Genomic DNA, 24,092 nt, shown 5'->3' with positions numbered 1-24,092 from the left:
ATATATATATAACTTGGTTCAAAACCATTGTTAACTGAGAGTTTTTGCTAAAATTGAATAAAGGACTTTAATAAAAAAAATAGACTTTAAAGGAGAGGAAGTTAAACTGTATGTATATTATTCATTAAATAACAGCCTTTATATAGGTAATTTTAATAACAAACTTCTGCTAAAATTAGGAAACAACCTACAAAAGAATATGAACTACCAAAACAAATTTCTTATTTTTAGAAAAATATAACAATTCAAAGGTTGGGATCCTAGTTAGAAATTAACTAGAGTGAGCTTGGTCATTTGTATTTTGTTTATGAATTTCATTAAAAGCTGGGTTTTTTACTATAGTAGCAAAGAGGGAGAAGGACAGGGGTAGAGGGAGAGACGGTAAGGGAGGTTTTTATTTATTTATTTAATATTAACATAATTATTTCTATTTAAATATTAATATTAATATTAATATAAAATTTAAATTTATTATTATATTTTTGAAAATGCTTATGTATTTTATATATTTTTAATTTTTTTAGAATTAGGATCAAATTGAGAATATTTGTAAATTGTTTAATTTTCTAAAATTATGACTAAATAGATATAATATATAAAAGTCGAGGGTTAAATTTGTTATTATACTGACTTTTTAATCGCCACATCAGCTTGCCATTTGTGATTTTAACGAGAGTGACTAAAATGACCAAACTATGTAGCGTGAATGTTTAAATTGCAAACTTTTTATTTTAGATGCTTAAAATGAAATTTTTTTGATAGTTAGATGATTATTTGTGTAGTTTACCCTACTAGTTAGTAGATGTCATGCTTGTAAGGGCAATATGTTGGCATAATGATAAGTTTAATCATTAACGTTTATATTTTTATCAATCTAGTCCTTACTTTTCCTCAAGCTAAATTTGGTCTCAACCTTTTTTTAAAAAAACTTGAATTTAACCTTTTAAAAAGAGTCGATGTTTCTAACGGAAGTATTGACTAAAACATTAAATTCTAAAATATGGTAGCCTACATAATATTTCACGTGTACTTCATGCTATATTTTAAAAGTTTTATCAACTTTTTATTTTATTTTATTTTATTTTATTGAATTTTTATATTTATAAATTGTAAATTATTTATTGATGTGACATATAAAACAAATAATACTATGTCAATATAAAGTAAACATAAACTGTTACATGAGTTGTCACATCAACATTATTAAAAAGATAATATTTTAATTAATATTTTTATTAAAATTAAATAATTTGACTATTTTCAAAAGGAAAATTAATCAAATTGAACAAATATGTAAATATTGAAAAATAAAGTTATTATGCATAATGAAGTTGAACTTTGAACCAAATTGAATGCAATTGATGGGGTGTGCGCCTCCTAAGTTAAAATCATTAATAAAGTAGAGCTGTGATGATGTACTATAATCGAGCTTTGCTCCATATTTCCCATTAGATTCGCTGCTGAAAACAACTTCCATATATGAACAAATATTCACTATTTTCTAGTAAAGTTATATTTAGAATATAAATTTTATTTTTATAAGAAAAACCGATCAAATTGATGTACTTTTTTAAGTATTTGCCAATCAATTCCTGTAACTATTAAGAAATATTTTAAATGGAAAAAGAAAAAGAACCTTTTTAAGGATACTTTATCTACATTATAGTGAAATTGTTGATCGAATTCATTCACTTAACTCCTAAAGTGGAATAATGTAATTAAAAACCAAAATATTAGAAAATTATTTAAAAATTTAAAATTAAACGTATTTATTTTTAAAATCTACTCATATTTTATTTTATTTTTAGAGTGTAATTTTCATATTTACTCTTGTTTTTCATTTAAGCATAAAGCATTAACTTTTTTTTCATTTTGAACCATTATAATGTATATAATAATTTTAATTTTTTTCATTCATTTAGTGACATGTTGTTATATTACAGCAAGAAACTAACAAAACAACTGGAATTGCATTATTCAAGAAGAATACTTTTTCTCAAGTTCATCAAATACATTGACTGCTCAGTTCTTTATATAGCAACGTAAGCTAACAGACTACTAGCTAACAGACTCCTAACAGATAACCAACTGTTAACTAACAACTAACAGCTTCAACCGATTCATTAATTACTCTAACATTCCCCTAGTTTCATTGACTTTTGATCATTGTGTTCACTAAGAGAAAGGACTCGAAGACTATGTCGAAAAGATGCAAACTGCTTAGCTGTAATAGGCTTTGTGAGGACATCAGCTATCTATTTAGCGGATGGAACAAAATTGATCTAAAGCAACCCAGCAAGAACTTTCTCACAAACAAAGTGATGATCTATCTCAACATGCTTCATCTTGGCATGATGTGTGGGATTTGCAGCCATTGACACTATAGAAGTATTGTCACACCAAACTATTGGCAGTTGGGATATTGACATACTCACTTCATCCAATAACTATTTGACCCAAACAACTCAGACACACAGTTGGCTAGACTGTGGTATTCTGCTTCAAAGGAGGACCTAGACACCACTGCCTGCTTCTTTGAGCACCATACACACAGTGTCAGAGTAGCAGACCAATTCACGCAGACCTTTGGAGAAAAATAGGCCATGATCCATGGTGCCAACCAGATATCTTAGCACACGTTTGACTGCTTTCCAATAAGTGTCACCTGGGGAATTCATATACTGACTGAGTTTATTAACGCAGAAAGATAGATCAGATGCATAATGCACACATATTGAAGCATGCCCACTATACTTCGGTACAAGTGGATATCAGCAAACGGAGGGATGCCATCTATAGCAACTAGTTTGGGAGTGCTCACCTGGGCGTAAGAGTGGCTGTTGCACCTACCATTCCAGTTTTGAGAAGTAGCTCAGTGATATATTTCTTTTGACTAAGCATTAGCCCCTGAGGTGTGCGTTGGACATCAATCCCTAAGAAAAAATTGAGATCTCCCAAGTCTTTAAGAAACTTAGTGTGAAGATGGTGTACCACAGCTTTGATATCCTTACCAGAACTGCCTGTGAGAACTATATCATCAACATATGCCATGAGCAACAAGTAATTCCCTGCAGATACTCAAATAGACAGTGAAGGATCAGCTTTGGAAGCTCGAAAACCAAGTTGATCAACAAGATATTGCTTAAGAGTTTGAAACCAAGCACGAGGAGCTTGGCGAAGGCCATAGAGAGCTTTGTTCAACTTGCATACAAGCTTCTGCCCAATTTCATCTGATACTTCAAAACCAAATGGTTGCTCCATATAGATCTCTTCAGTTAACTCTCCATTAAGAAATGCATTATTCACATCGACCTACCTTAGCGACCAGCCCTGCATAATAGCAAGAGCAAGAACTGTTCGAATGGTTGTTGCTCGAACCACTAGGCTGAAGGTGTCACAAAAGTCAAGCCCCGCATGCTAAGAGAACCCTTTTGCTACCAAACCAGCTTTATACCTGTCAACTGACCCATTAGCCTTTGTTTTGACTTTAAACAACGATTTGCACCCTCGTCTATTTTCTGGTAGAGGACAAAGGGTCCATATATTGTTGTGAATTAAAGCTTGCAGCTCACTATGAACAGCTACCTTCTAACACTCAGAAGTCATTGCTGCATAAATCTTGATAGAAACATCACCAGAAGAACAAGATACTATGCTCAGATATGCCTTGGGCTTAAAAATCCCAGCTTTACTCCGAGTAACCATTGCATGGTGTTAACTGGTATAGGAGGAGAAGATTGTGGTGGATCGGGTGAAGAAGAGCTAGGGGGTTAGATGTAGGTGGAGTAGGCATAGCCTATGCTAGACTAAAGGAGTTGGATGAGTAAGTTGGAGTAATAGGAGAAACAACAGAAGGTGAGCTAACACATAGAACTAGCCTTGAAGATAAGACAAGGAGTTTGGAACTAGATAATGGATTGGGTACGGATGGGACAGGTGAAGAGATGATGGTTTTGTAGGGAAAGACTATCTCATGAATGGTAACATGATGGGATATATAGAGTCGACCAGCAATGTCTTGACACCGGTACCCTTTGTGTAATGGGGAGTAACCTAAAAACAAACATGGGGTTGACCAAAACTGCAATTTGTTCTTGTTAAGGGGTCTAAGGTTAGGAAAGCATAAACAACCAAAAGTTTAAAGAAACGAATAATCGGGTTGTGTCTGAAACAGTTTCTCATATGGTGAAATGTTACCTAAGGGATAAGAGGGTAACCTGTTTATCAAATACACAGCACTGCAGAAGGTATCATTCCAAAATGCTAAAGGCATAGACGCATGAGCCAGCATGGACAGACCTGCTTTAACTATCTGTCTGTGTTTACAATAAACTATACTGTTTTGTGAAAAAGTATAAGGACAAGTGAAACGCCGCACAATTCCTTGTTGAGCTAAATAACCTTTTAACTCCTGAAACTCTTCTCCCCCATCTGTTTGTAAGGTTTTAAGTTTGTAACCAAGAACTCTTTCAGATTGTCGATGAAACTGTGGAAACACACTGAGCACATCTGACTTCTTCTTCAAAAAATATACCCATGTATATCGTGTATAGGCATTGGTGAAAGCAATATAAAACCGATAACCATTAGACACAATTAGAGCTGCCCCCCCCCCCCAAACATCAACAATCACCAACTGAAGAGGCGAGGTATACTCAGTGGACGATTTAGAAAATGGAAGTTTATGCTCTTTACCCAAGTGACAAGCAATACAATCAAGAGAATCTTTATTAGCATCAAACTGTATATTACAACGTAGAAGAGCCTTTAGAAGTATAGCCTAACAAGGATGCCCTAACTTAGAATCCAAAATACTAAGCAGTACCAATGTATTAGCTGTGAAGCAGTGAGCTTGTCTCGGGAATGAAGTGACCTTGACAGGACTATGTAAGTGTAGTTTGTATAAACCATGATGCACTGAGCCTTGTAAAAGAATCTCTTTGGTTTTCAGATCACGAACTTGGCACTATATAGGAAGAAACTCAAACATTACCTGATTATCTCTTGTAAACTTTGACACAGACAAGAGATTTTTAGTTATGCCAGGTGTAAGCAACAAAGACCGCATGTATAAGGGTTGAGAGCGAGTAAGTAAAGATGATTGACCAGTAGAGAGAACAGAAAGTGCCGAACCGTTGCCTACATACACCTTACTTGGACCATTGTAGGAGGTACTGTCACCAAGCACAGTAGCAGAATGTGGAAGGTGATGCGTGGCGCCAGAATCAGGGTACCAAGAGTTATCACCAATCGTGTCAGGAGTTGCAACATACGCCTTGGACTGTGGTGCAACAGATGATGGCACACTGACCTGTTGTGAAGAACTACCAGCAAACGGGTTAGTCTAAGTAGTTGATGAAGGAAGTGTGAAAAACTAACATGGTGGAGGATATGGGACAGTTGGATGAGGCATGGGCATAAAAGATAGAGTCCAAGGCGCAACAGAAGGTCCTGCGCCAAACATGCAGATATTCGCTTGTGGGAGAGGCCTATAGTTTTCGCTTTTATAGGAGGCATAAAACCGATAGTAGCAGCGATCGATAAGGTGACCAGCTTTCCCGCACAACTGACATTGAATGTGTTATGCAGAAGATTGACCACGTCTACGGCTCCGAGTAGTTGAGGAGGGATGATAAGCTGGGGTAGAGTTACTTTTAACACTACGATCTGGAGGTTGATGAGAGACCATATTAGCAGAACTAGGTGCATCACAAATGGTAACATGCTGCTGAGCTTCAGCATCAAGAAGCATGGTAGTGACACCCTGCACGTGGTATGGTACTTGACTGGTTGTGATAATAGTAATAACAGACTCATATTCTGACGAGAGACTGTTAAGAATTGCAGTCACATGTTCATGTTCACTGATCACCTCACCGCAACTATCAAAACTATCACAGTACCCTTTAATTATCATTAAAAATTCTTTCATGTAGAGTTCACCCTTGCGTTGAGAATGCAAGGCCCTTCTATAGAACATCAACCTAGAAGTAGTTTTACTGCCATACAAGTTTACTAGTGCATTCCAAATTTGAGTGCTTGTATTCATACCAATAAGATGAGGAAGAACTGTTTGACTGACCGAATAAAGAAGCCACGACACAAGAGCACTGTCTTGTTGTTCAAAATGCACAAACTCTAGATTCTCGTGAAGCACACCATGTTTATTTGAAACATGCTGAGTAGGAGGAAACGTTCGGGAGTCCAAGAAGCTCTGAAGCTTATATGTTTTGACTGCGAAAAGAATCTGTTGACGCCATAGGAGATAATTATTATCATCAAGAAGCACACTGATTTTCTTGGTAGATAAGAACCAACTGTCAACAACCCCATCAGTAGCAGTGGAGGCCATCACCGGTGAAGTAAAATGCACAACAGATTGACTAAACGGAAGATCCATGAAAACAAGAAATCATAGAAAAGAACTCCAAGAAAGGATGGACATCTGATACCATGTTATATTATAGCAATAAACTAACAAAACAACTGGAATTGCATTATTTAAGAAGAATACTTTTTCTAAAGTTCATCAAATACATTGACTGCTCAGTTCTTTATATAGCAACATAAGCTAACAGACTACTAGCTAATAGACTGCTAATAAAGAACCAACTGTTAACAAACAACTAATAGATTCAACAGATTCATTAATTACTCTAACACATATCATAATTTAGTAAAGGTTTAGAACTTTCAATTTCGAAATGTGAAGTTCTTTTAAGGAATTTTAAAATTTGATGTTAAAAACTTTAAATTGGTTTAATTCTAATGTCGGGTTTTTGCAATAAAAAAAAGGTTTATATTTTATTTTTGGCATAAATATGAAATTGGCCCTAAAATCATGCCCTTTTTTTTACTCAAGTATTTAATATTTTTCTCATTTTATCTCAAATCATAATATAAAGCAATAAGAGCGTGACATGTGTTGCATTTTTGTTGAATGTCATATACTAAAATGAGACTATAGTTTAGGAACCACTTTTTAACCACAAAACTTTAAGTCCCTAAACGAAAAAACAATATAGTTTGAGGATCAAATTTGTAGTTAAACCTTTGTTTTTGTTTTTATTTTTAAAATTTTCAATGATATTTGTTAATTAGTGAAACTGCCAAAAAAAAAAGAAAAAGAAAAAAAGGGTTCTCCATTTTATCAGTAGACAAAGCATTCGACTTTGCAAACAGAAGGGGCGTCAAAGAACCGTCTTCTCTGCCTCTACGGCAACCGTATATTACTCATACAAATTGCAAAGCAAAATCAAGAAATACCTCACGTACAAAAATGGGTGATTCAAAGGTCGAAACCATCTCCAGATTAGCTCAATGGAGGATCGACAACTTTAGTCCTTGTTCTTACAAAAAATCCGACCCCTTCAAGGTCGGTCTTTGGAACTGGTACTTTTTATTATTATTACCTACTCCCCAGATTTTTCTTTCTCCTAAATTGTTTCTTCTTTTTTAATTTTTGCTTGATTACTTTGACTGATTCGTGGGGGAATTTGATGGACTTTAATGAAACAGGCACTTGTCTATAGAGAAGAATCGATATATGTATATTCGATTATTTCCCGAGCCATCTCGTGTGTCTAAGGAGCAGCCTCCTTATGCTAAATTTATACTCAGGATCTCTAATGTTGGTGCTAATCGTAGACTTTATATCTCCCCAGGTTTGCCTTACTTACTTTCCCTCTTTTTACATCCCCTGTTTATGTGTGTGTGTGTTTTATTGAAGATTTGAATACAAGTTCTTTGTCAATCCACTTGTGGTTCAGTCGATAAGTTCATCTTTTGCTTTTGTTTATACGCTTGTGTTTTTTTGTATGTATAACAGAGACAATTGGTAACCAGTTTTCTAAATGCCTAAAATTGATAGGAAGGTCAAACTTTTATATTCACCATTTAATGCTATAATTCACATCTATTCCTGGATGAATAATTTAATGGCTTCTAAATTTGGATTCGAGTTTAGAAGAAAGGTAGAAGCTGGAGATCAAGTGAAGAGTGTTGCTGGATGAATAAATGACAGAAAAAAGGATAAGGCTTTTAATGATTTTAACACAATATATCAGCTCTAATTCTATCAGAAAGAGATAGTTGAATGATCAATTACCCAAAAGCTTTGGAATTAGAGTTTTATCATCTAGAACATGTGACATTAGTGCCTTTGTGCTTTGGTGTGTTTGTTTGTTGTTATTATTTTTAATAGAACTTCTAGAATGGAAATGATAATTGAAATTGGATTGTGATTCTTGGTTATGGGCAGTGTTCATTTCAGGTGTAGAATGAATAGATGAATAGATGAAATAGAAACACTCACCTTTGAATGGATAGAATTTTCATCTTCCTGGACGTGAAAAATCAGGGAAATAGAAGCACTTGACTAGTCAAAGTTGGTTACTTTGTCTTATACTGATGTGAGAACGAAGAAAGGAAATTTTGGATCTTTTGATTATTATTTCGTGTGATGAGTTCATATGCTGACGTAAATCTAACTGTCCCATATATTGTCAGGAAAACTTCGGACTTGAGTAATCATGATTTGGATTGTCACACTTAATGTCTGTTTGTGCCTTTGATCTCTTGAACTTTCCTATAACTTTTTCATCAGTGAAACAACAATACCTCAAATTGCTTTCTCAACTTGCTTTTATGCATGTTTGTTCTGTTAAGCAGCTTTGAGAATATGTAATTGACACTTATTTGTCTACTTGGTGCTGCAGTTCATGATAGACCGCTGCGAACATGCGATGACTTTTATTGGCCTGTTGATTCTACATTCCATGGACGCTTCATTATTGATGTTGAGTTCCTGGACCTGAGGATCTGCCCCATAAATGTGAGCTTCTATAGATTTTCACTAATGTGGTATAAGAGTAGTGTCAGTAAATATGTTCTACTTCTTTATCTCCTCTCTCCTTATTGGGAAGGCATGTTAATCTGTGTTTGAAGAGCCACATCGCCTCTCCAAAGGGGAAATACCTTGTCTAAAACTAAAAATAAAAGGAAAAATAACATTTTTCTTGATAAATCTTTGTATGCTTATTTCTTCTTTTTTCTCCCTTCTAGTCTTCATTTTAGTTGAACAAGGTAGTAGAGTACCTTCTTTTTTGTAAGGGCTGGATATTTGTTCAAAACTATTGCCAGTCGTTCTTGTCTCCGGCAGGTGGCAAGTACAAATATTACAGCAGTCTGGTACTTAGCCTATCCTGTCATTACTTAAAACCCTTCTTAAACTCATTATTGTTTTAGATCAGTGAAGCTTTCCCACACAGAAAGTAACTATTCTTCTATCTATTTTTTCTTTGTTTTTTTCCTGCTATATGTCAACAGATAACTTGTTTTCTTAACCCTTTAGTTGTTAAGACCCAGGGTGGTGAAACTGTTTCAATATGGCCTATGGATGGAGCAATCCAGTCTATGTCAACTCAAACAACCCTACGCTGCCTTGCTCGCATGCTTGATGAAGGTCTTCTTGCGGATGTTACTATCAAGACTGCTGAAGGTACTCTAAGAGCACACAAAGCAGTTCTATCTGCAAGTTCTCCTGTTTTCGAGAGTATGTTCCATCACAACCTTAAGGAAAAGGAGTCATCCACAATCCATATAGATGACATGTCACTGGAGTCTTGCACGGCCCTTCTCAATTACTTGTATGGAACAATAAACCAAGAGAACTTTTGGAAGCATCGACTGCCATTACTGGGAGCGGCAAATAAATACGACATTGTCGATCTCAAAGATGCTTGTGAGGAAAGCCTTTTGGAAGACATCAACTCTCAGAATGTCCTTGAGAGGCTACAGGAGGCTTGGCTTTACCAATTGACCAAGCTGAAAAAGGGGTGCATGACATACTTGTTTGATTTCGGAAAGATATACGATGTTAGAGATGAAATCAATAACTTTTTCAGGCAGGCAGACCGAGAACTGATGCTGGATATGTTTCAGGAAGTGCTGACAGTTTGGAAACCGGTATGACTTCTTTCCAGGCTTTTTATTTTACCTTTTGGTTGCTGGTACATGGGAGTCCACATATAGGCCTGCTTGCTAAGGTCTTTTCATGCCAGGAATCAAGTTAACGGGTGCATGTAACCTTCGTATAGTAACTGATATAAAAACTTCATTGTATTTAAGGAATGTAAGCTTGGGTTGTTGAGTGTCCATCTCTATGAAACATTGCTGTGCAGTTTGAGAATGCATGTTTGCTTCATATTTTAACTGTTTTCATTTCTATTTTTCATTTCTATAGATAATTATTTGTCATTAAGTAGTTAGTTATCGTTAAGTGACGTTTGTCCACATTATTTAGTATACCTTACTCCTGTATTTAAGATGAGCCCTCAAACTGTAGCCAATTGGTTTTAATTTGGATGCTTAACATGGTAATAGAGCCTAGGTTAGGTTATGTTGTTCAATAGATTGACTCCGAGAGCTACATGTGAGCGTATGAACTGCAAATCTTGGGAATTTTCATTAAAACATCAGTTACTATAATACAAAGATGTTTACTGCTGGACACCAGATTAGCAACATTGGCTTCTAAGTTCTAAGGCCAAAATTTTCCAATCAACTGTCTGGTCGGACTCAGGGCTATCATTGGTAGATAAAAAAGAAAAAAGTGTTTTTGACCGTACACAAAAACTATAAAAGCAGTGTACGGTTTCTATAATTTTACGATGGCTGGCTTGTTTGTAGAGATCAATTCGTATCCGTGTTGGTTTATCAGAGTGTCTGCTGAATCTTCATAGTTGTCCACCTTGTGCCAATGCCAAACCTTAAAAAAGTATCTTCAATTCTGGTAGATCGCCTACTAAGCATGTTCAAGTGTGCAGAGAGTCGGTCCAAAGAATGGGAATCGGTTTGCTAGAGTTGGAATTTACATTGGTTTGCTGAAGGGTAATTGTTTATCTCCCTGGTCGACAGCATTTCTCCATAATCTGTACCTCACCCCTAGTTTATCATAGGCAACAGGCAAATTCCACACGTTTGCCCCATTAATCATTCGCTCTTGCTGGCCAATTACAAGTCGCAGATCCTCATTCAAGACCTGAATTGATCATGCATAAATGCAGGAACAAATTAGCGACAAGCATGGCTGATAGATAAGACATCTATTCAAAAACCGGTAAATGATAATACAGAGAAAAGATAATATTGAAGATTTTTTTTACCTGCTCGGCGAAGTGCCTCCATAAATAATGCATAAAGGGAATGTGCTTCAACACGGGAGCAAAATCGAGTGACATTCTATATAATAATCTCGTCTTATTTCTCGATGAAGGTATGCATACATGAAGCTGGTGAAGGTGTGTTGTGCATTCCTTGGTACTTTGTCCTTCGAGTTTTCCCGGCTTTGATATCCCAATGGTTGATAGCACCATACAAGGTGGTCGAAATTCCATATCAATGGGATAAGGGTCCCAGTATCCTTGGAGACCCGATGCAGGTGTCAAAAACTTCACCAAACTGCAATTTTCAGATTACACAAAGTAATATCATTTATTCAAAATCGATACCACTCATACATTTTTAGCATCTACTCAATCTTTACTACTAACGTGCAAGATATTTAGGAGTCAATGATATAAAAACAATTCACAATTACGGGGTGAAGGCAAAGCATGACAACAAAGCATCTCATCCTCATGAATGTTTTTTTTTCCCTGAGCATTCGATACGATGGTAAGTTTTCTGTCAAGTAGGATGTCTGGAAGTCCAGACTTTTAATCATTCATCCATCCGTACAGTTTCATGCACAAGTTAAAATAAGATCATTCCGCTTCAAAACTAAAATACAACAGCAATAAACCTTTTCCCAATCTGATTGCAGAAACAAACCTTGGAACTGTCCATCCCTTTGCAAATGTGGAAGTGTGAGTAAAAGGTGCATGAGCAAGATCCAAAAGGTTATCCAAAAGTAGTCCGTGTTCAATCGGAAGTTCCATGACAATCTGGCATTTATCAGCATATAAAAGAAACTGAGGTGAGATAGTGGGTGCTTTTGCTTAAAGTTGTCCGACTTTTCATCGAGTCAGTTAAACAAAGTTCACATGATTCTTGCAATTACAGTAGTGTTTTAAAACATCTAAAGTGTACCTCAGCATGAATTACAAATCCGGAAGGAGGTTGTAAGGAAGGAAGTGTTGGCGTAGGAGGGTCATCTCCAGGCCAGATCCAGATCATTCCCTCTTGCTCTAAACATGGCAATGACCTTATCTTCACATTAAGTAATCGTGTAGACGGCATTTTTTCACATTTTCCATCTGTTGTGTATTCCCAGCCTGATATATAGAAAATGATACAAGACCAGATGTCATTCAAACCATATATAACATGTAAATCATTCATCGATCTCTATCTGGCTTTTAATATGTAAAATCCCTGAACTCGTACTAACCATGGTAGGGACATTGGATACGACCCTCATTAACTGAACCAAGATGAAGAGGACATGCTCTATGTGCACAAGTGTTCTGGAGGCATCCTGGATTCCCGTCTTTTCCACGAAAAAGAACCCATGGCTCTTCAAAACAATCGATCGGAATCTGGAATGAGAAGTAATATGACATTAATGTAGAGTGAGATTATGTCGATATGCTGCAGCATTGGATGATAAAAAACTTTTGAATATAGCTTACCATAGTGTCATCTTTCAGATCCATGGAGAAAGCAACGGGATACCAGAAATTCTTCAACCGCGGGTGATATGGTTTAACTGGACCTGACACATCCAAGCTTTTTCGAGGCAACTTCCTCTTCACTTCCGAAGATTGTGTTGATGTACTAGAAGAAGGGGATGCTACATCGGACCCTGTTGCATTTCTATCTTCTAACAGCTTATCATTAACCAATTCCTCCATGTAAGCTAGTTTATCCAAAGCGGTAGTAACCCTTGCTTCAGATATATGTACCTGATATTTCTTTCTGATCAGATTCAAAATAGGCCAAAACCATACTTATGGTACTTAATGCAAGTCTTACACCAGTTATTTGTTGGAAAAAAAAAGAAGGTACCCATAACCATTGGATTGGTTAAAATATCTCCTAATTAAATTATACAAATAACAGCTTCATTAACTGCTGATTTTGCCTACCTGTTTGTGAGCTTGTGCTAGTTCTCCTTGCAATTCTGCAAGCTCTCTTTTCATGGTGCCAATAGACTTGTATTCACGAGCTAAAGGATTCAACACTTCCACTACCTACAACCACAAAGTTCGGAAATGCAGGTCTAGTAGTAGATAACACAACTTTTACAAGCAAAAACACAAGTTCTAAGAACATATGAGATTGAGATTGAAGAAGGACCTTTTCATGAAGAAGCATGATTGTAAGTAAATCTTGCCGAGCTCGCCAATCGCAGTACTGAATATCGTACCTAGCCACTTCCAATGCCTGATACACATCTAAGAACTTCCCTTTACATTGTGGAACTTTAGACCTTGGATCTTCAACATCAAAGAGAGTGCCCCATTGGCTCTTCTTATCCTCCAAGCTACTTTCCTCACCAAACACCGCATACACCCTAAACCCTCTTTTAATACCCTGAAACTGCATCAATCTCGAAATATAAGCCATTTGGAAATTTGGATTAACCCTAAATACTCAAGCAAGATAAGCAAAACAAAGAACAACACCATCTAAGCTAACTAAAGACTTAACAAAGCAATAAGCTCATTTAAGTCGCTAAACTAGGAAACTTAGCGGAAATCTTGTACATTTACTAAGCTTAATGTTTGTTGTCCACTAGTGCATGAAAGTGCATATACTAAGCCTACAAAAATGTGAAAAAGTTAAGGATCATGCAGCTTCAACAAAATCTAGAATATACCCAGAATTCTTTAGCCTAAAAAACAGATAAAAGAAAACCAAATCTTTAAGGCTTCAAAGCCAAAATAATAATAACAATAATAAAAGAATTCAAGGAGTACCCAGATAAAGTAATCCCATAAAAAGCGAGAAAAGGCGTACCTTTTTAGAACTAAACTTGCATGATCTGCGTAAAGAGATTGGAAAAGACAAAGCACCAGCAGTAGCTATGGCGGTCATGGCGTTTCGGAATGGAAAAGAAACAGAAAATATGTTTGAATAGCCGCTTGAGGGCAAAGGAAGAAGGAGAGGAAGAGAGAGAGAAGAGTCAGTGTGTAAGGCAAAAACAAAATGGGATTTTGTTGGATAAGAGGTTGGTGATGCGCGCGATCTAGGCAGGCCTTCCATGGGATGCCACGTGGACATGTGTGTCGTACACGTGGCATGTTGGGTTTCCACAAGCTACTGACGGCTACTAGTATCTTTTGTTATATTGTAGGGCTTTGCCTTCGTATCTCTGCTACTTGCCAGCCAGCTCGGATTCTCTAGATATCTTTCTCTATCTCCCTATCTCTATGTTCAAATCATTTCAGTTTTCTTTGAATTTCACATTTTATTCTTTTCACAGTTTTTACTTTCATATGCTACACATAATATGCGCATTCACTGCGTTCCACGGTACACATAATTGCTTGATTCACCCTTCTTTCAACAATAATTTAAAATTTATCAAAATAAAAAAAAACTAAATTAATTGTATTTTTTTCTTACCAATTCCAAATAATTTGCTCAGATGTCATTCAATTCTTTTACTTTACGCGAATATTATAGGTAAATTTCCAATTTAATCTATCTAATTATATGATTCGATGTATTTAAAAACATTGAAATTATTTTTTCCTTACATGCATATAAATCAATATTATATCATGAAGTCTTTTCTATAAACAAAATGTTTTTTCTCTGTTCATAAATTTTATGTAAGTTTTAATTTTAAATTTTAGGTTAAATTATTTGGGTAATTGGGTTTTATATAAGTATAGAGAATTTGTATATTGTGTTTAATATAGATGGATTTAAGGTTTATTAATAAAAGACAATTTACATATTTAAAATCAGATTTATTAATAAAAAGACAATTTGTATATTCAAGATAAAAGAGACCATCAAAATTAATTACTTATATATAATATATAAATAATCAATTTATTTCGATTAAATCAATTTGATTCAGTTCAATTTAATGGATTAATTGATTTTCTACATGCTACTAAAATTGCAACCATAATAGCACTCCCAATAGCCACTTTCACCAATATTTTAATTTCAATGTCCAGTACTTTATATTTGTTTTTGTACAAATATCAACTTATGAAATAAATAAAATAAGTAGAGATTTAAGGCTAAATCAAGGAGGTATTCACTTCCACTTCCATTTTAGTTAGGTGATTGACTTCTTTCATAATCCTTGATGATGTTTAAATTGGATTTATATTTGCTGGAAGAGAGGGGAAATGTCCACCTTACTTCTTGTGCTGATGGCTGTCGAATTTAATAAATATATATTGTTATATCCAAATAGAATATTAAATAATAATATAAAGAGTAAGATTGATCCCATAATGATTAGGATATCTAAAATTGTTGGTAGCTAAATTTTGTGTTCATGATGTGTTGATTTGTACAGAAATAAAATTGAGAGATCAAATCTAACTATAATAAAATAACAGAAATTAAAAAATTAAAATAAATTAGGCAAAATGAAATTAAAACTAAGTAAACCATGAGTCAACGCTCTAGCTTTAAGCACGATTTCAACTCTAGCTTCGAACTAACCTTGGACAATAGATTTTCTCTTCCAATTGATAAGTTAGTTATAGTGATTAAGGAATAGTCTCAGACCACCAACCTTTTCGTATGTAAATTAATTGCGGCTATAGCCCAACAATTAATCCTTACCAAGTGAATAACCTTGAAATCATCTTCCACGATTTAATTACTTGGCAGCCTTGCGAACTAGAAGGATCCTACTTGAATCAACAGCCTCAATTGCGCAGACCAATTAAAGTCGATCATTAATTCCTTTGACGGATCCAACCGCTCACTCAATTGTTTAGGTCGATTTTTCTTCGGTAGACCAAATATGACAATTACGAATCTTATCAGGTCTTCCAATTGTATGTCGCACGACATCGAATCAAAGGGCCCTTCTTAACTTGATGGTATAACAACATTGTGAGGTGACTAAATCTATCTCCTAAACTGGAGAAACAACGAATACCAAAGTGAAAGATTTAGGTGTGGTTCCAAGCCTCATAGTTCTCTCTTGGATTGATTATTGGCTCAATGCCAAAATGAGATTTTAGTTACTGAAAAAAAGAAAATAATGAAAGAAATAAAGCAGAAGTTAATCGAAAAATAGAAAAGTAGAATTTGGTAGAACGATGTTGGTGAATTCTACCACCCTTCTTGTGCAAGGATATCCCATCCCTCTCTTAGGCTCATTCTTGACATTTTTGGGACCCCTTTAAATTTTTTTTATAAAATGTAATATAATAAAATAAAAACATATACTAGTAATTTCATTAAAATAATATGTTTTATTAACTACAAAAAAAATTCATTCGATCTACTCCTATATCATTAACTACAAAAACACAAAAAAAAAATCATAAAAAAAGGCATTTCAAGATGACAAATCATTAATGATAACATCAACATCAATATTTTTCAAAAATCCTTCTCAATTGATAAAATTGCTAGACCATCCAACCATTCTTGTGACACTGATGACCTCATGTAGGTTTTGATTAACTTTAGATTTGAAAAACTTCTTTCAGATGATGCCACAGTCACAGGGATCATTAAAAAAAATTCTATAAGTGATTGAAACATTCAGATAACAATATGCAGATTTGACAAACTCAAGAATTTCAGTGCGCTGACATTAATTCATTTGGTAAAGTAAATTGCAACACTTTCAATCAGAGAAAAAAATCATTTAAATCAACATCTGATGAATTATCATGAGAAAAGGTAGAGTGAAAAGTAGCACAACATTCTCTCAATTCCTTTTCATCCAATGACTTCTTGTTTGAATCAAACAAATACCCAAAAATACTTTCAATGTTTTTAGTTGCTCAAATCTACTCTTCAAAGAAGTAATTGACATGTCTACAATAACTAAAAATAATCAACTCTAAATAATTCATCAGCCAACTAAATTTTTTCATCTTCTTGGTTATTCTCATCAAATTTTTTTTTTCTAACAACATGATACTTTGTTGGAAGGGTAGACTCTACATCCATATCAAGTGCAATACTTTTAGCAATATTCATACTAAAAGTAAAGCCTTCATCTCTATACTTTTCAAAATATGACAATACACCTTCTAATTACTTGATGGTGGTGTCAATGCACATAAACTTAGATTGCAATTTCTTGCTCACCATATTTATAGCAAATAAAATTTCATACAAAATTTCCATACTAAGGAAAAACTCAAAACTCTCAAGTGCATTGACCAAACTCTCCGCTTCACTATTTGACTTTGCATCATCACAAAATTCATATAATTTCGACAAAGCTAATCTTATTTGGGGAGTTTGAAATCAAATATATTTAATACTTTTAATTCAACTCTCCCAGCGAGTATTAGATCAAAATTTCATAGTTAATTTAGGGACACTGTCAAGAAAAAGTTTCATCTTTTTGTAAAACCCGAAAATAATGAATATATGTGTTGAACAATTCCAAAAAATAAAATAACTCTAATGCAAGAATGTGTCATATTGATCGCCTATAAACGAGTTATCGTTTATAGAACAAATATAATATAAAAAATATAAGAATTGAGAATGGCGGTGTCCGTAAATGCATGGGTCAAATTGTAATATAGTTACAAAACAAAACACCGAAAGTATTCCGAGGATCATACCCAAGGGATAATGAAACAAATAATGAAAATACTTTTTACAATACTGATAAACCGTAATTTATACATATTTTTTATCCCATGCTTAGCACATTTATGGATGATTTCTCCTTAGATTTGGTAATTCGATGCTCCTAATCCTTTAATTTCATGTTTTATACTTAGGTGGGCATAGAAAAGTAAAAAGAGCGAGAAACGGGCCGAAAACGAAGAAAATGGACCAACGGGGGAAATCAACACGGCCTGGACTTCCTCATACTGGTAAGCCACACGGCCGTGTCCATTTGGCAGGATCGAAGCACGACTTACACGGGTAGACCACACGCCTGTGCCTATTTAACAGCCTTGACCACAGTCTGAAGCAATCGCACACGGGTGTATCACACGGGTGTGTCCCTGTCGAGCCCAAGTATAGTTCTATTTGGAAAAGGCAACTTTTGAGGGCTCTTAGGCATTATTAAGCCTATTTAAACACCTGAGGAGGTACTTAGGAGGAAACACGGAGCATGAGGTAATGAATTACTCAAGGAAAGCCGATTGATCCATCTCAGAAGCCGGATTCATCGTGAAGACTGAAGATCTCCCTTCAATTTCCTTCAGGAGTTTTAGGTTTTCTTTATATTTTGTTATCTTCATTCTTTTGAGATGTTTTCTTTCATAATTATGAACTAAAACCCCTAAATACCTAAGGGGAATGAAACCTAAGACGGATCTTGTTATTATTATCTAAATTGTATGATAAATATTTGACTTGTTCTTAATTATCTGTTCTTAATTCTTGTTTTAATATTCCAGTATATTGATTCAAGTTTATGCGCTTATTCAGAGGAGTAAAAGTCCCTGTCTAAGAGTAAATTTGTCATAATTAAGCGGAGTTGATCGCACGCCTAGAGATAGGTGACAAGATTTTGCCGGATTAGGGTGAAACCTAATAAGGGAGTCCATAGATCGAGTTAATGTAACACTAGGGTGTTAATTAGAAAGAGATTTCAATTAATCAACCCAGGGTTAGACGTTATTAGTCTCGAGAGAGATAATAATATAACTTAGGGATTTTTACGGATCAAGTCAAATGAATAAATCGTCTGATTCAGAGTCAAATAACAAGTGAAGTCTACGTAGATTTTTCCTTGGGTATTGTTTTCATTAATCGAGTTTTCCCAAAAGCTTTTCCCCAATTTTCTCTCTGTGCACTCTTAGTTTAGTTAATTAGTTTAGATAAACAAATCCCTTAATTTTTAGGCTAGATAATAAAAAGAAAGTAATTACTAGTACTCTTGGTTCCTTTGGGTTCGACAATCCGGATTTCTAAAGCTATACTACTATTCGATAGATACACTTGCCTTCATCGTGATAATAGTTAGTTTCAATAACGATTAATTATAAATTTTTTAAAACTTGCTGCGAATATCACGTATCAAGTTTTTGGCGCCGTTGCCGGGGAACTAAGATATTAGGAACACTCGATTTTTATTACATTAGCCATTTTACTTTTATTGTAATTTAAATTTTTATTTTCTTTTCTAATTTCTCTGTTATTTTCTTCTGATAGGTTTTTCTAGTTTATGACTAGAAGAAACCCGTCAGGACCATTACTTTACGACAGTGAGATTGATCGCACAGTTCGCAGAAACCGAAGAGAACTAAGGCAAAGCTTAAAATACACAAAGGAAGAGCAAGAGGAAGATACTTCAACCACAACCGAGGAGATGGTTGAAAATTAGGAAAATTTGCTACCTCTTGCGATTGCAACTAATCAGAATCCTGCTCCGCGTACTATGTATGGTTATGCTAAACCTTCTTTAATAGGAACTAGATCAAGCATAGTTAGGCCTGCTGTCACTGTAAATAATTTTGAACTGAAACCTAACACAATTCAAATGATACAACAATTTGTTCAGTTTGATGGTTTGCAGGACGAGGATCCCAACGCTCACTTGGCAAATTTTCTAGAACTTTGTGGCACTTTTAAAATTAATGGCGTTTCTGATGATTCCATTCGCCTTCAGTTATTCCCTTTTTCATTGAGGAACAAAGCTAAACAGTGGTTCAACTCGTTACCACGAGGGTCAATCACTACTTGGGAACAAATGATAGAAAAGTTTTTATTAAAATATTTTTTGCCGACAAAAAGGGCTAAATTACGTAATGATATCTCTTCTTTTGTGCAGATGGATTTAGAAACACTCTACGATGCATGGGAGAGATAAAAGGATCTGTGGAGAAGGTGCCTTCACCATGGCCTGAATCCTTTGACTAGACAGATGATTGACGCAGCTACTGGTGGAACTATCAATAATAAGACACCTAAGGATGCTTATGAATTTATAGAAGAGATGTCACTGAATAATTATCAGTGGCAAGTCATGAGGACAAAGCCAACAAAAACAGCCAGCATTTTTAACTTTGATTCGGTCACCATGCTCTCTAATCAGGTAGAACTTTTGAATAGAAAATTTGACGATTTTCTTGGTTCTTCATAGGTTCACCCAGTAATGCAGTGCGAAGCAAGTGGAGGTGGATCAAGCAATTCAGAATACCCACCCTATGGCCACAACATGGAGAACGAGAAATTATATTACATGGGTAATAATCCTCGATCTCAAAATAGTCCTTATAGTAGCACTTACAATGCAGGTTAGAGGAACTACCCAAATTTTTCATGGGGAGGCCAAGGAAATTAGAGACCACCACCGCCTCCAAGCTTCCAACAAACACCCTACCAACAAGAGAAAAAGCTGAACCTTGAAGAAATGCTAACAAAATTCATCTCGGTGTCAGAAACTTATTTTTAGAATACCGAGACAGCACTTAAGAATCAACAAGTGTCGATCCAAAGGCTCGAAATTTAGATAGGGCAGCTTGCTAAATTGATTTCAGAAAGACCATTAGAAAGTCTACCTAATAACACCGAACCCAAGCCAAAAAAGCATGGGAAAGCAGTTACACTAAGGAGTGAGAAAGCGTTAGCTGAATCTAAAAAGAAGCTACCACAAGAAGCTGACAGAAACGAATGAGAGGAAGTAAAACCTGAAAACAATCCAATGCCAAAGGAATATAAACCACCGATCCCGTATCTAGCAAAGTTGAAGAAAGATCGCATAGATGTACAATTCAGTAAATTTCTTGAACTTTTCAGACAACTGCATATTAACTTACCTTTTGTTGAAGCTATATCACAGATGCCTACATACGCCAAATTTTTAAAAGAGCTTCTAACAAACAAAAGGAAATTTGAAGACCTATCTACAGTGAAGCTTAATAAGGAATGCTCGGCCATACTCCAGAATAAACTACCAACCAAACTAAAAGATCCAGAAAATTTTACTATCTCCTGCTTAATTGGTAGTTTGAATGTTGATAAGGTACTAGCTGATTTAGGCTTTAGCATTAATTTGATGCCATATAAAATGTTTAAACAACTTGGTCTTGGTGAACCTAAACCCACTAGGATGAGTATTCAATTAGCTGATAGATCTGTTAAATATCCTAGGGGAATTATAGAGGATGTACTTGTAAAAGTCAATAAATTCATATTCTCTATTGATTTTGTTGTGCTTGACATGGATGAGGATGTTGAAGTGCCTTTAATCTTAGGTCGTCCTTTTTTAGCCACTGCTAGGGCTGTTATTGATGTGGGTGATGGTAAATTGGTACTTAGAGTAGGTGACAAAGAGATTATCTTTAAAATTTATGATGCCATGAGATTTTCTAGGGAACAGGATGACTCATGTTATTTTATTGACTCTATTTATCATGCTAATAAAGATTCTTTTCAGGAAATTATATATAAGGACACGTTGGAACTGTGTCTTGCCCAAGGAGAGGAGGGGGATGATAATTCTGAGATAGGAACTGAACTGAATCTCAATGAACCCTCCCCAAGACCAACAGAATATGAGGGTATTAAGGTAAATGATGAACCTAAGCAAAAATTCTTTATTGAAGAACCTCCCAAACTAGAACTTAAATAATTACCGAATCACTTGGAATATGCATTCCTTGGAAATAACTCTACATTACCAGTGATTATTGCGTCTAACTTGCAACCCAAAGAGAAAGATGAATTACTGTAAGTCTTAAGAGAGTATAAAAGGGTCATAGCTTGGAAAATTTCTGACATTAAAGGGATCAGTCTTTCTTTTTGCACTCACAAAATTTTAATAGAAGATAAATATAAGCCATGCGCGCAAGCCCAAAGACAACTGAGCCCTAACATGAAGGAATTTGTTAAAGATGAGGTAGTTAAACTCCTAGATACTGGAATTATTTATCCTATTTCTGACAGTTTTTGGGTAAGTCCAGTGCAAGTTGTTCCTAAGAAAGGAGGCATGGCTGTGGTAGCCAATGAGAAGAATGAATTAATCCCAACAAGGATAGTCACAAGTTGGAGAGTTTGCATTAATTATAGGAAGCTAAATGATGCCACGAGAAAAGATCACTTCCCCCTTCCATTCATTGACCAAATGTTGGAAAGATTTTTGGGGCACATGTACCACTGCTTTTTAGATAGACTCTCTGGCTATTTCCAAATCCCAATAGCTCCTGAAGATCAAGAAAAGACGACATTTACATGTCCATACGGTACGTTTGCTTATCATAGAATGCTTTTTGGATTATGTAATGCTACTGCTACTTTTCAGCACTGTATGATGGCCATTTTTGACAAACTCTTAGAAGACGTCATGGAGGTATTTATGGATGATTTCTCGGTTTTCAATAACTCTTTCTATCTTTGCCTTAAAAATTTAAAACGAGTGTTAATAAGATGTGAGGAAACAAACCTTGTGCTTAACTGGGAAATATGTCACTTTATGGTTCAAGAAGGTATTGTGTTAGGACATAAAATTTCTAGTAGAGGGATTGAGGTTGATAAATCTAAAATTGAAACCATTGAAAAATTACCTCCCCGTAATTCGGTTAAGGCTAGTAGGAGCTTTTTAGGACATTTTGGGTTTTATAGAAGATTTATTAAAGACTTTTCTAAAATAGCTAAGCCTTTGACTAAATTACTAGAAAAAGATGTGCCTTTTAATTTCGATCAGGAGTGTTTAGAAGCATTTAATACTTTAAAGGATAAACTGACTAAAGCTCCAATTATAATTGCACCTGATTGGGATTCTCCTTTTGAACTAATGTGCGATACGAGTGATTTTGTAGTAGGTGCAGTTTTGGGACAGTGAAGAGATAAACATTTTCAACCTATCTATTATGCTAGTAGAACTTTGACAGTCGTAGAAGAAAACTACACCACCACAGAGAAAGAGCTACTAGTTGTGACTTTTACATTCAATAAATTTAGGCCATATTTAATATTGTCTAAAGTTGTTGTTTATACTGACGATTCCGCTCTTCACTACCTTTTGACTAAAACTGATGCAAAACCTCGACTCATTTGATGGATCTTATTATTGCAGGAATTTGACTTGAAGATTAAGGATAAGAAATGAGCTGGAAATCTTGTGGCTAACCATCTCTCCAGGCTTGAAAACTCAAGTACCAAAGAGCCAAATGACGTTGAAATAAATGATTCATTCCTTGAAGAACAATTTTTTGCTATATCTGATTCTGAGGTACCTTGGTTTGCAGATATTGCAAATTTTTTAGTTGCTAACATTTTCTCAAAAGGATTGACACATCAGCAAAAGAAGCGATTCTTCACTGATGTGAAAAACTACTTTTGGGAAAACTCTTTTCTTTTCCGTATATGTGCAGATCAAATCATTAGGAGATGCCTGACAAGGACAGAAGCATTGAAAATCTTGGAACATTACCACTCAGGACCGACTGGAGGACATTACGGTGGAAATAAGACCGCACATAAAGTCCTCGAATCAGGTTTTTATTAGCCCACTCTATTCAAAGACACCAACAGGTATGTTACTTCTTGTGACAAATGTCAAAGGACAAGTAATATATCCAAACGTGATGAAATGCCTCAAACATATATGCTCTCATGTGAAATATTTGACGTTTGGGGTATCGACTTCATGGGTCCATTTCCTAGCTCATTTGGGAATAAATACATATTAGTAGCCGTTGATTATATGTCTAAATGGGTAGAAGCCCAAGATTTACCTACTAATGATGCTAGAGTGGTAGTACGATTCCTTAAGAAAATCTTCTCTCGATTTGGAACCCCTATAGCAATTATCAGTGATAAAGGTACGCATTTTTGTAACACCCAATTTGATAAGACTCTTAAGAAATATGGAATTCACTAAAGAACAGCTACCCCTTATCATCCTCAAGCTAGTAGACAAGTCGAAATAGCAAACGGATAGCTCAAACGTATTCTAGAAAAGACTGCAGAGTCAAACAGGAAGGACTGGGCGATGAAAGCGGATGATGCTTTAT

The 24,092-nt window shown here is 35.3% G+C and overlaps 2 protein-coding genes and 1 non-coding gene across 5 annotated transcripts; 1 reads left to right on the top strand and 2 right to left on the bottom strand.

Annotated features, from left to right (window-relative positions):
• Positions 1-7,077: 7,077 nt before the first annotated feature.
• Positions 7,078-10,212, top strand: LOC108476134 (BTB/POZ domain-containing protein At1g21780). Of its 3 annotated transcripts, none has more exons than XM_017778243.2 (4): positions 7,078-7,375; positions 7,519-7,664; positions 8,718-8,833; positions 9,361-10,212. In XM_017778243.2, the coding sequence occupies exons 2-4, from the start codon at positions 7,547-7,549 to the stop codon at positions 9,970-9,972; spliced, it is 846 nt and encodes a 281-aa protein (XP_017633732.1). In that variant the 5' UTR covers positions 7,078-7,375; positions 7,519-7,546; the 3' UTR covers positions 9,973-10,212. The 3 variants fall into 3 exon arrangements, with proteins under 3 accessions (XP_017633732.1, XP_017633731.1, XP_017633730.1); XM_017778242.2 differs by having other exon boundaries at positions 7,078-7,392; positions 9,367-10,212; XM_017778241.2 differs by having other exon boundaries at positions 7,079-7,392.
• Positions 10,213-10,441: 229 nt separating this feature from the next.
• On the bottom strand, positions 10,442-14,253 carry LOC108476133 (chlorophyllide a oxygenase, chloroplastic-like). Its single transcript, XM_017778240.2, has 9 exons — positions 13,963-14,253; positions 13,300-13,542; positions 13,089-13,193; positions 12,633-12,905; positions 12,392-12,539; positions 12,091-12,275; positions 11,833-11,945; positions 11,166-11,460; positions 10,442-11,041 (listed from the first exon to the last, which is right to left on the bottom strand). Exons 1-9 carry the CDS (start codon positions 14,224-14,226, stop codon positions 10,871-10,873), a joined length of 1,797 nt encoding a protein of 598 aa, XP_017633729.2. The 5' UTR covers positions 14,227-14,253; the 3' UTR covers positions 10,442-10,870.
• Positions 14,254-19,873: 5,620 nt separating this feature from the next.
• LOC128291321 (small nucleolar RNA R71) lies at positions 19,874-19,980 on the bottom strand. Its single transcript, XR_008281097.1, has one exon. It is a non-coding gene; the product is annotated as a small nucleolar RNA R71 (small nucleolar RNA).
• Positions 19,981-24,092: the final 4,112 nt, after the last annotated feature.

The sequence above is a fragment of the Gossypium arboreum genome, chromosome 3, assembly GCF_025698485.1.
Source record: "Gossypium arboreum isolate Shixiya-1 chromosome 3, ASM2569848v2, whole genome shotgun sequence".
Lineage (NCBI taxonomy): Eukaryota > Viridiplantae > Streptophyta > Magnoliopsida > Malvales > Malvaceae > Gossypium > Gossypium arboreum.
The sequence above is the reverse complement of the archived record's forward strand: the minus strand, read 5'-3'. Positions and strand labels throughout refer to the sequence as shown.